The 13,077-nt window shown below is 47.8% G+C and overlaps 1 protein-coding gene across 1 annotated transcript in view; it reads left to right on the forward strand.

Annotated features, from left to right (window-relative positions):
* The window catches only part of GRAMD2A (GRAM domain containing 2A), a 328,764-nt gene that overhangs the window by 165,613 nt on the left and 150,074 nt on the right, over positions 1 to 13,077 (forward strand). The window contains exon 2 of the mRNA XM_069222277.1: positions 8,082 to 8,192. Within this exon, the coding sequence (XP_069078378.1) occupies positions 8,082 to 8,192 (111 nt within the window). The remainder of the gene's footprint in view (positions 1 to 8,081; positions 8,193 to 13,077) is intronic.

A 13,077-nucleotide genomic window follows, 5' to 3' on the forward strand; every position in this document is an offset into this window, starting at 1 on the left:
CCATTTCCATTGTCCAGTTTTGCGCCACAGTAGAGGCTGAGGCCCCTGAACTGGTACAGACTGGTTTATGCAAGGAGGGCACCAAATGTGCCCTTCAGAGCCTACCAGTGACTTGGGGAGGCTACCCCTCCCAAGCCTTGTAACACCTATTTCCAAAGGAAGAGGGTGTTGCCTCCCTCTTCCAAAGGAAATCCTTTGTTCTGCCTTCCTGGGCATGAGCTGCTCAAGCAGCAGAAGGAGGGCAGAAATCTTTCTGAGGGGTGTTAGCAGCGTGGGCTGCCTGTAAAACCCCAGAAAGCTAGTAGGAGTAATGCTAGGGATCCTCTAAGGAGCCCCCAAAGTGCATGGAATCATACAATCAGTACTGACAATAGTATTGGGGTATGATTCTGACATGTTTGATACCAAACATGCCCAGGTTTGGAGTTACCATTATGGAGCTGGACATAGGTAGTGACCTATGTCCACTACACGGGTAAAAAATGGCATCCCCGCACTCACGAGGTCCAGGAAAATGGAGCTGGAGTTCGTGGGGGCATCTCTGCTTCTGCAGTGCTGCCTTCACACACATGTACTTTCACCCTGCTCTCTGGGCTAGGAGGTCCTACCATTGGGGTGACTTACAGTGACCTGGTGCAGTGACCTGAAGTGAATGGGTGCATGCATCTTTTCACGCAGGCTGCAAAGCAGGCCTGCAGACACATTTTACATGGGCTCCTATGGGTGCCTTAATACATAATACATGCTGCAGCCTATGGGGAACCCCTGTTCCCCCAATGCCCTGGGTACCATATAGTAGGGACTAATAAGAGGCACCATTATGCCAAATGTGGGGTGTGTGTGGTCCAAGCAACCAAATTTAATGGGAGAGAGTGCTGGGGTCCTGGTTAGCAAGATCCCAGTGAACACAGTCAAAACATACTGACAACAGGCAAAAAGTGGAGGTAACCATGCCAAAAAGAGGGTACTTTCCTACATCTGAGAAAAGCAGTAACCCACTGACCTATTCACATTATATGCACTTTGTGGTCTGCATGTAGACGTTCTTGCAGCCAGCATAGTAACCCCGTACGTTATGATGAGTCAAAACTTCCACTAGACAATACTTCAGTCTCTCTCCAGGAAGACCATTAATCACCGTAATTATCTTGAGATTTTTATTGTTGCCTGAAAACTGTTGGTGGCAAGGAACACCCAGCAGGTGCTTTTAAAGCCCCAATATACTTGCAAACACAGCGCCCCCCTCCTAAGTAAGCACCCGCCACGGTGGTACCGGTTGCATCGCCCTAGAACTGGCCCTGTCCATCTCTCAGGTCATCTGGTTCTTCCTGGGACCCATGCTGTGTGCTGGTCTCTTCGCTGTCTGTCTATCAGTGTCAGGCTCTGTTCCACCGCAGCCTGTGAAGTCCTGTAAAGCCTGTGAGTTGCCACATTGCAGGCTTCGCATCTACAGGCCATTGGCAGGAAATTAGATTTACAGACAACCCTTGGCCTTCAGAGTAGGCTGTCACAAATGCCAGGATGGCTGAGGGAGACAGGAGACCGGAATGTTGAGGGGGCAGGATTTCAACTTAGGGTACAATAATTAGCACTGGGGCAGGCAAGCTGGAGGCAGAGGAGAGAAGAGAGTGAGAGAGAGGCGACAGAAACGGGGGCCCTAACAAACATTGTCGCACAGGGTGCCACCAGCGCGCTAAAGCCTGCCCTGCTCACATCTCACAGTAACTCAACAATACTGTATTTAAAAAGGGAGATACTTGGCAACACAGCACCATATTTAAAAAGAAAGGGAGATGCTTGGCAATACTTTATTTAATTACCCAAACCTCCTTACCTTCTCAAATCTTGCTGCTGTCTTCAGGGCTCGATCTTCAAGGGATAGGAAGGGTCGGGCTCAGTAGGGACGGGATGTAGACAGCAATCAACAAAGGGCCTCTCTCATCTCCCTTTGTTCTCAGAAGTTCATACTGCAGGCTGCTGATGATCACAAGGTGAGAAATAATCCCTTGTGTGCTGCAGCACAACAAAAGGGCAGAGGGCGAGTGTCCTGGAGACAGGACACAGGTCAAGTGCAGGGCCAGTATAGGTAGCGCTTTCATGCGCTAATGGCCCTGCGAATTACAGAAGAGAAGGGAAATTTTGTCTGTCCCCTCTGCCCCCCCACCCTTGTCCCCCGTGTCCCTCCCACTCCAAAATCTGGGGGGGGGGACATATCCCCCACATCCCCCATACTTCCTACACCCATGTACACAATCACTGCACTTCTCTTTCCCCCTGAATGTCTCCTTGTTTACCTTTTTTTCCAATTAATTTGGGACTTTTTCCATTAATGTTAACTCCAAAGAGAATCGCAAATCATATTGATTTAACAATCTCCCTACATACAAGTGTGGAACCAAGGTCACAAAGGAAGCACTTCACGATCAATTTACTAGGGGAACCTCTACTAGCATTTACACAGGAGCTCCAGAATGAAAGCGGTGTGATCGGCTAGAGCCGAAGGAGGGCTTCACCCCAATCCTAAGCGGATCTTGCCTTGGGGACCAGAAGAACATAACTGAAAAATTTGACGAATGGGCTGCAGAGCCCACCAAATCAACTGAAGGTTATCCTCCACAAAATCCTCCATAGCCAAAGTTTAGGATAGTTGCAACCTGACCTTTAAAAGTTGTTACCACTTTCCCAAGAGCTCGAACTCCATCGTTTCCAACTTCCTGTCATGGTAGACAGCCGTTGTTTAAAGACCTGAGATGCTGTGTCCGGTTGAGTTTAGAATCAGAGTCACACATAGGTTTCAGTATAGACCTTGCTGCAGGTCTTTGACCCATGGTAGATGCTGCTGCTTTCTGTTCCAACGATGAATGCTGTTGTGGTTTTCTGGAGGTCTGTAGCTGTCTAGAGGGCTGACACAGGGACTTGGTCAGAGTCAATGATACTGACTTCTTCTGACTCTGAGTAGAGTGTGCCTGTATGTCTTGTGGTAGATTGCTGCTCATTGTATCTGGTTGTAGGTAAAATGATGTTGCATATCTCCTGTTTGGCTGTGGTTAGAGTGCTGTTGCACGGCTGCTGGTCTCTGACAGAGGGTACAAAGGTGATGTCTCAAGGTGTAGTGATGCTGCAGGTCTCTTTCTCTCTGAGTATGCGTAGCTCACCCCTGCTTGTCTCTTTCACAGAGTACAGTTTGTATCACAGTCCAGCTAAGGCTAGAGTGTTACTCTGGGTGTCGGACTTGAAGCAAAATGTTGGAGTGGACTTTAGGTGTCTGTGAGAATAGTCCTGCTTCACATCTCTCTGGCTATAAGAAGGATGCAGTTGTACGCCTCTGGCTATGGTCTATAGCCCTGCTGCAAGTCTTTACCAATGGGCACAGTTCTAATGTAGGTCTATAGTTAAGGGTGTTGTTGTAGGTTTCATGCTGCGGAACGGGTGCAGCTGTACGCCTCTGGCTATGGTCTATAGCCCTGCTGCAAGTCTTTAGCTATGGGCACAGTTCTAATGTAGGTCTATAGTTAAGGGTGTTGTTGTAGGTTTCATGCTGCAGAACGGGTGCAGCTGTAGGCCTCTGACTATAGTCCATAGCCCTGCTGCAAGTCTTTAGCTATGGGCACAGTTCTATTGTAGGTCTATAGTTGAGGATGTTGTTATGTTGTTATAGGTTTCATGCTGCGGAACGGGTGCAGCTGTAGGTCTCTGGCTATGGCCTATATCCCTACCGCAGGTCTGTGGCCATGGGTGGAATCATTCTGTAGGCTTCAGCTATGGCCTATAGCATGACTTTAATTACAGTGCTGAGTGCTGCTGCAGGTCTCTCTCTGTGGGCACTCTTGTGCTCTATGCTTCTGGCTATGGAAATGATGCAGCTGCATGTCTCTGGCTATGAGTTTAAGTCCTGCTGCAGGTATTTAACTGGAGAGCTGCTGCACGTCTTTGGTAGGTAGGTCTCGGGTCAATAGTTTAGATGCAGGTCCCTTACTATGGGAGAGGTGATGAAGAGCAGCTGCAGGTGTTTAGCTATGGGCACAGTTGTGCTGTAGATATTTGGCTAAGGCTGTTGCTGTAGGTTCCCTGCTATGGAATAAATGCAGTTCTAGATCTCTGGCAATAGGCTATAGCCCTGATGCAGGTCTTTAACCCTGAGTGAAGAGCAGCTGCGAGTATTTGGCTATGAGTACAGGTCTACTAAAAGTCTCTGGTTAAGGGTTTAGATGTGGGCCCTTGCTGTAGAAAGGATGCAGCAGTATGTTTCTGGATATATATATGACTATAGCCGCTCTGCAGGAGTTTAGCTATGGGTGAAGAGGTGCTGAAAGTCTTGGTTATGAGTGCATTTCTACCGGAGGTGTATGGTAAAGGGTTTAAGATGCAGGGCCCCATGCTGTGGAAAGGATGCAGTTGTATTTGTCTGGATATGGGATGTAACTCTGGATGCAAAGCTGCTGCCTGCTTTGGCTATGGGCAAGTACTATTGTAGGTTTCCCACTTTGGGGTTTGCTGCAAGCCCCTTACTGTGGGAAGGGTGTAGCTGTAGGTTATTGGCCATTGGAACAGTGTGGTACAGGGTTTGTTCTGGTCCTTTGCTATTGAAAGAGTGCAGTTATAGGTCTCTGGCCATGAGCTACAACATGCCTTTAGCTAAATGTAGAATTCTACTGGTCTCCATCTATAGGCGCAGATCTGCTGTTGGTCTCTGATGATGGGTTTTGCTTCAGGTCTTTATCAATAAATGGAGGTCCGGCGCACTTCTTCAGGGATGCGCATAACTCTACAAGAAGTCTTGGCTCTGGGTTTTGGTGCAGGTCTGGCATTGATTAGAGTGCAGCTGTGGGTCTCTAGCTACGGGCCATAGCATGTGTTTAGATAAGTGTGGAGCACTATTGCTCTCTTTCTGCAGGCACGGTTCTACTGTAGGTCTCGGTTTGAGGGTTTTGCGTCAGGTCTTTCTCTATGGGTACAAGTCTTCGGCAGGTCTTTGAGGATGGGCACAGTTCCACCACAGGTCTTTGCTATGGGGTTTCTGCAGGTCTGATACTGGTTTGAGTGCAGCTGTAGGTCCCTGGCTAAGTGCTACAGTATCTACTAGCCCTTTCAAATTGCCTATTTTAACAGGGTAGTGGGGTCAGTCGGCATAGCCCCAAACATGGGTAGAAGACTGCCCCATTAACTCCAGTGGTGTTCCAGTTCCTTGCTTGGGGAGAGGTACCTAAAGGAAGAGGAAGGTTGACATAGAACCAAGAAGCATGCACAGGCTCCCAGTCTGCCTGGGAGCGCCCTGGCTGGGTGCTCCCAGCTAATCCGGACGCTGCTGTGAGCAGCGTCAGGATTGGCCGCAGGGCAGGCTGGGAGCCTGTGCCTGCACCAGAGGAGTGGTGAGTTGGTGTTGGCAGAGGCGATGATCCAGGTAAGTGGGTTTTTTAAATTTTTATTTAATGTTTATTCCCCCTCGCCCCCCAGGCACCGCTTCCGCGCACTGCGAGCTGCGACTGCAAAACATTTTTCCAATTTTTTTTACGTAAAGCAAGAGAGGGAAAGTAATTCCCATCAAGTGGCTGAAATGCACAGTGTAAAAAAACAGAAAACCTGGGGTCAGTTTGAGCTTCCTCACTTCACCAGACTGTGGGTTCCTAGGGAATTGTTTCATTTCACTTTGCCTTTGTTTTCTTCATTATCTTGAAATACACGAGTTCTGGACTAGTTCTGCATATAATACCTAGGCCACCCTGAAGGCATACATGACAAATAACCTGTCTTTTGTTTCACTGATGGCATTGTTGTTAGGGCAGTTCGAGTCAAGAATGTTTCTAGGCTAATGTTTGAATACTACCACTTTTAACAAATGCCTCTCAAAGCAGTGATATAATCTGAACCACTAAGATAAAACGCTTCCGCATGTTAGTGAAATATTTTTTTTAATTTTGAAGGGACTTCAGCATATTTTTACGTTTGTTGTACGGTGTCTTTAGAAATGAAGGTGTTTGTTAAGATAAGTGGTGCAGGGCACCGTCTTTGCTTCTTTCCCTTTGCTTCAGCTAACATGTAAATATTGCTTGCTGGTTTAGCATCTTTCTGAATGTTGGTGCTCAGTCAATTTTCATCAGCCCAGAGTTGCTTTTCACAGGTCAGGAGGATCGCGGGTAGCCCCTCAGCCATATTTGAATACCTCTTGTCAAATTCAAAAACCTGTTTGGAAGAGAAACAAGCTCATATTGTTTTGCAGGTGTAATTGAAATGATTTTAGCACAATTTCTTCTTTGATTTTGGCTAATGCAGTGAAATTGGTAACTGGCCTGCCAGTGGAGAGTATATTTGGTTCAAAATTATTTTTTATTTAAGAGTTATGAAGATTAAAATGGCAGTGACACCTGCCTTTTTTAGCTCCACTCTGGCAGTTCACTCATGGCGCTGTGAACCAGTGGCCACTCCAACAACACACATTTATTGAACTTGAATCACTTGACACTTTGATGCGTTTCTTGGGAATCAACTCGCCAGTCTGATAGGTGTTGAAGTGCTGACATCCCTGCTGTTATCCGGGTCTTCTGCTGGGGATCATGACAATAGCTCAGCACCGCTGGCAGAAGTCCTTTCCTTTTACCCCAACTCTGCACCTGGAGCTCTGCAGTCACACAGCCTCCTCTGGGACAGTTTACGCGACTCCTGCTCATACTGAGGTGCCAGTGACCCACTGTGGTATCTTTACTCACTCACAACCCTAGCTAGTTGTACTAACCATACAGCCACAGCCCTTCTCTTGGAGGCAGCTTCTCATGCCCCATGCACCGGCTTCTGCCTGCACAAACTTACAAAACACATAAAAGGCTTATAAGACAACCCTGAAAGTACATTACTTTAAGCAGCTTCTTTCCTATTGTGTATGTCACAGTCCTATTGATTAGAGTAATAAAAGATCAGAGAGGTTCACGCCATAGCAGTGCTCTGTAGACAGGTCTGTGTTCACTCTTTCTCTCACTCATGGCACAATATTCAGGGAGACATTAGGCCATATGGCCTTCTCCATATTTACAAGGAGGTGTAACGCCACTTTTTGTGGGTTTACGTCTCCTTGCAAATATGGACCCATCCGATTCAGTTTTCTGCATCAAAGCAGCGTGCAATTGGTGTTCCAGTGGGCGTTCCACCGCAACACCCATTGCTTTTGACACTGCTCCAGATTAATGAGAAATCGTAAATCTGTGGCAGCGCCAAAAACTAACACCGCCCCAGGGGTGGCATTAGCATGGCAAATTAAGGAGGAATACTTTTATTTCTCCTCGTTTTTTTATTTTTCTATGTGTGCTGCATTCTGCAGCACACATAGAAGAAGCAAAATGCCATGGATGATAGTTTATGTGCAGGGAGGTGTCCCTTTCTGCACATCAACAATCATTCAAAAATGACCCTTTGGTACTTCTATGTGTGACGCATTCTGCAGCACACATAGAAGTGCCAAATTGCCATTGTGGATTGTTTATGTGCAGAAAGGGGCACCTTCCTGCACATAAACAATCACTCCCCTTAGCGCAGACACCCTTGCACTATGGTGCAAGGATGCCTGTGTTCGTGCAGGCTGCTTAATTTAGCACCGGTGCAGGGGGAAACGCAGGGCTGAGCCATATTCAAAACTGGTGCAGCGCGGTGCTGCTGATTTTGGCGCAGCACTGCGCTGCCCCAGTTTCGTGTAAATCTGGCCCATTGTGTCTAATGGACTACTTTTTGATGGACAACCTTTCTACTTACTTCTAGTATTTGTAGTGATCCCCGTTGCAAGTCAGGATAGTTTCTGAGTATATATTTCCCATCAAGCACCATTAGAAACTATCGAGTAGCATACTGTCGTGTTGTCACAATTTAGTCACGCTGTCCAATGGAGGGTGTTCACCATCTTCTGAAACAACAGTCACTGGAAGCATGCTGTGCCTTCATCTATATATATTTCAAATCCAACTCTCAGGATAGCGCTAGATCAACCCTATTTTATGTCAAATCCTGCAAAATGTATTTGCCACTTGTATGCACAGCCAGACCTCTTGATATTGTTGATGCGTAATCCAGATTTTCCCATTGTGTAACTTTTTTCACAGACCAAGGCGTGAGAAGGTGGCAGCCATGAAGAGTCCCAGTGCCAGGCAGAGCCAGGAGCATCTGGAGACAGCCACTGAGGAAGAGAGCCTGGGGGACTCCTCCAGGGCCAGGTAACAAAACAAGAGAGCTGGCAGGGAGGAGGCCCCATATACAGAAACACAACACTTCTCATAGAAGAAAACTTCCCAAGCATGTGGTCTAGAGCAGGATATAAAGAGAAACCCCAGCTGGAAAGTAAAATGAAAGCCCCCTAGAGAGTGGAAAAGGGCAGGGCACAATTGCCATAAAGAGGAGATAGTGCAGGGCACAGTAACCCGACAGAAAGGGGCAAGAAGCGCAAAGAGCAGGAGGCGTAAACTGTCATGGGGAGAGAGTGAGCTGCAAGCAGAAAAGAGCAGGGCACACAGTCCCAACAGAGGGGAGATGCCAGCTACAGATGCCACATGGATGAGAGAAGAGTATTATTTCATGGATGAGAGAAGAGTATTACTTCATGGATCAGAGAAGAATATTACTTAATTTGTTCAAAACTTAAAAGCAGTTGCCCAACGTTGTACGTAGGAGCCCGCTGTGGTGCTTCTGAATGCTTGTGTCTGGTCTGGAATTCAGCCTAAGCCCCTTTTGTCCACCACCTTGCACTTCTATTCTGGTTTATCTTACTCTTTCAAGTTCTTTTACATCACTGGTTTCTCCCTATGTAACTTTTTTCCTATCTTTTGCTTGCTCCTTTTTTCCTCACCTTGTCTGCCTTTCTGTCTCTTGCTCTAGTTCAGTCTGATGATGAACAATAAGTCCCTTTCCGCAGACATGAGCGCAGGAACCCAGCACTGGCAACCACTGACCCCAATGAGATACTGAGGAAGAGCCAGGTCATGTGCAGAGGGGCGAGTGGTACTTACAGACCTCAATAAAGGCAATGAATTATTGCTCAGCCCTGTAGAAATGGGGAAAGCAGAGAAAAGATGTCCCCTTACAGATGTAGGACATCATGGAATACTCCAAATTCAAAGAGAGAGGCAGGCTGGGCGGACAAGCAAAGTACATCCATCTTACAAAACCCTAGCCGACATGAGAGGGTATGATAGTTAACTCTTACAATGGGTCTAGAACAAGGAACAACAAAGACTATTCAAGCCATTAACAAAGGGCCCACTGAATATCGAATCATCAATACTGAAGGCACAGAATATCGAAAACAGAATATCGAAAATAAAACATCCAAAGGTAAGTAAGTCTAGATTTTCTATACCTAACTCCGCATGTATGTGCCTACATGATATATACAAGGTACGTAGATGTGGAGTTAGGAATAGTAGCTCTATACTCCCCTAATTACACTTAGCTTTCAATGTTTTGTCCCTTGATAGTCTGTCCTCAGTAGACCTTTACTACTGTATTGCTGGTGTCAATAGTGAGTAGTGCAATTGTGAAAGTGTAGTCTAACGCTTGTTGTCTAGGTTCTTTCTAGGTCTGGCTTCACTGTGCTGCTGTCTACAGATTCTTGAACACATACAATACATAGAGAGGACCAGGACTGGCTTTAGGGTAGTGCGACCAGTGGACGCTGCCCTGGAGGGGGTTGCACTGGCCTTGGGCGGCGGGGGGGCAGTGGGGGCCTGTGTTTAGCAATAACTTACGTTTTGAAAGTGCCTGCTGTAGAGTTTCTTGTGCACCCAGCTTTCAGGCAGCAATAAAAAATGTCATGACAACTGATATGATTAATGTTCCTGCTAGAAAGAGAAATCAGAGCTTTGTCTTTTGGCAGTTTTGACTCACCATAAAGTTGTGCAGTGGGTTAATATGCCTGCTGCAGAGAGCGGATCTGCATTTTATATGGCTAGCTGAGTGGATTAGCAAAGCCAGCTTTACCAGAACTTTAAAACTAATGAAAAGTATGTGAGAGGGGCTATGGAGAGATAAGGGGCACTTTTGCTAGGTAGAAATAAGGGAATCTGGGGGGAGGCCATGGGAGAAGAGGGATGGGGGGGCAAAACAAATTGTCACACCAGGAGCCACCAGCGCTAAAGCGGCCCTGGAGTGGACTTTGACTCAACCCAGAAGAGTACCAATTTCTTACCTCATGTATTGGCTGTTTGGTGTATCCGTCCACCTTCCAGGAAGTATTCCTGTTGTATTCTACAAGAGACTATGGCCCTCATTATGATCTTGGCGGGTGGCTGTGTGCCGGGCGGCCGCCAATGCGGCCGCACCCCCGCTGCAGTCATTATGGGATCCCCGCTGGGCCGCAACATAGGAGCCAGCTCCAAATGGAGCCGGCGGTGTTACGGCCGTGCGACGGATGCAGTTGCACCCGTCGCGCTTAGCTGCATGGGGCCCTGTCAGGGGGCCCCACGATTCTCCGTACCGCCAGCCTTTTCCTGGCGGTTCAAACCGCCAGGAAAAGGCTGGCGGTCGGGGACTCGTAATCCCCTGGGCATTATCACCGCCGGGGCAAATTTGGTGGGAAACCGCCGGCCCCGGCGGTGTGACAGCGGCGTTACCGCCGCGGTCGTAATCCCCTCTGAAGCACCGCCAGCCTGTTGGCGGTGCTTCAGCCAAAACAGCCCTTGCGGTCTTGGACCGCCAGGGTTGTAATGAGGGCCTATGTCACATCTGAAAAGTATACTCAATCTCCACATTGTTTGTCGCATTGAAATATTTATTTCTAATATACATTATACACAGAAAGCAATCATTTTTTATACTTTTTGCCGAAAGGGCTGGCTTTAATGTGGAAAAACTGCATTTGGCATGCACTGAATCTAGACACTGTTTGTTAAAGACAGTGTTTACATGCACTGACACATTAAAGGGAGACCTATTGATTTTGCCAATGCTTGTATTAAACTTGTGAGTCAGACAACTAACTAACATTTTAGGGGGCTCTCACAAAGGTTTGCACGGGCCTTTATCATTTTGCATTATATCACACAAAACCATAAAACATGAACAATCTGCAAAGGGAAGGCAGCAGACCACAGCCACTCAGAGGGAGAGCAGCGTGCAACCCCTCTACAATTGGAAGGAAGCACAACAAAGCCTCTCTAATTACAAAGAAGAGCAGCCAAAGACTTAGCATATTTTGTAACACACGTGGCGTCTAGGATTTAGGCGCTATAACATGACTCCATTTCTTAGGTGATTATATCCACGTTGATACAGAGTTCTGCAGTCTGCAAACCACTTGAAAAAATGTTAACCTACTGGTTCGATATAAACATTTTAAAACGTGTGAGGAAACACGCAATTAAGTTTTGACAGTGAGAGAGCGGTAGGCAGCCTGACATGACACATTTCTAGAATCCAGGTGCTGTACTAAAGGGCTTAAGAGTCCCCGCTTTGGACAGCAGGGGGAACCAGACACCAGGAAATGCGCTTCACGTCTTTTATTTAGCTGGTTGTCTCCTGTCTACCGGCCGTATAATGCCCCGTAGAAGGTGGCGTGCGCTCGCTCTCAGCGGAGTTGCCTTCAGCTCTTTTACTAGTGATAGCGGCCCAGAATGTTTACAGGGGAGTAGAAAGTCAGAGCGTTACTGAAAAGTAAGTGGTTCTCTGTTCTTTGACCTCACAAATACGAAAGACCGGTTTCGACTCTTTGTTTGACTCAGGCCTTCTCCTGGTGTGTTTCTCTTGCTCTACGTTGCTTGGCCAGCCCGTGTGTCCCCTCTTGTGTCTTCCGCCCCACGCTGCTCTGCTTGGGTTCATTCCTGCTTCCTTCTCGTCCTGAGGCCTGTTGTCTGCCCGCGGCTGTTCCCCCCTCCTTGTCACCTCGTGGCCGCTCTGCTGCTCCCCCCCGCCCCTCTGTTCTCACGGCTGCATTATCTTTTTTGGGTCTGTGATTATCTGTAACGTGTTGTCTCCTCCTCGGTGCTGTTGTTATAGACGGTTCTGCGCCATGATACTCGAGGGTGACAAGAAGTAGACATATACGAATCTACCAGTTGATTGGGGCGACGTGTTGCGGGGCGCAGTATATGTGCATAAACAATGTCGTTCTCTTTCGCTTGCTAAAGTTCTCTCTATGTAGCGCTCTGGGTTTTTTCTCCTCTGAGGCTTCTTGGTCTGTGATCGTACACGCTAGACGCACCGAGGCGGAGGTGGAGCATATGTATATATACACACAATGTGTATCAAGACAGCCATATGGAACACACCACACCATGGCCAGGGAAGTATAATGTTCATGCTCCCAAAACATACACCTCTGCGCATGAAAATTAAAGACTTCCTCGGCCATGCTGCAGAGTGTTGCAATGGGACCTTTGTTATTCTGGCCTCAGGTGATGGGCTCCATAGGGGTTTATTTGCCCCCATTATGTCCTGCTGTGCTGCTTGGAGAGTCTTTCAAACAAAACTATGTCTGTGGTGTCAGGAAAGGGCCGGTGTGAACACGAGCCTTTAAAGCACAGTGATAAATGTGCAGGCCCACCCGACCCTCTCCTAAATCCGGGACATTTGTCTATTTTTATAACAAGTGTCAGGACACCGGGGACAGTCCGGTAAATCCGGGACCTCTGGTCACCCTATGAATCTTCAACTTGCTTGCACCTCGCATCACCCATTGCTGCTTGTTGTTCGCTACTCGCTGCCCATTGCCTGAATCCCCTGATTCCATGGCTGAATCACCTTCACGGGGGCCAACAGCATCGGATCCAGTCCCAGTTCCGGCTCCACCCTCAGCTTTGCTGTGTTCCACAAGACCAAAACTGGAATCTAACACGATCTACACCAGTGAGGGGGGAGAGGGAAGCGATTGGGGAGCGGTGTGTTGGCTGGTTGGGCGTAAGAAGCACCTGGGCGGTCACAGGCAGAAGCACAGAGGAATGTGAGTTAGGGGGCTAGGGTGGCTTTGCCCAGCCCCATAAACAGTCCTCGAGGAGCACCTGGAGAACCCCCAGACCACAGGTGGGAGTGACTAGGTGCCCCTAATCATCCACCATCAGTTAAACCAACCATCCTTAAGATGTGCGTGCTTGTGCCCCCCTCTTAAGGTCG

Source organism: Pleurodeles waltl, chromosome 3_1 (assembly GCF_031143425.1).
Source record: "Pleurodeles waltl isolate 20211129_DDA chromosome 3_1, aPleWal1.hap1.20221129, whole genome shotgun sequence".
Taxonomy (NCBI): domain Eukaryota; kingdom Metazoa; phylum Chordata; class Amphibia; order Caudata; family Salamandridae; genus Pleurodeles; species Pleurodeles waltl.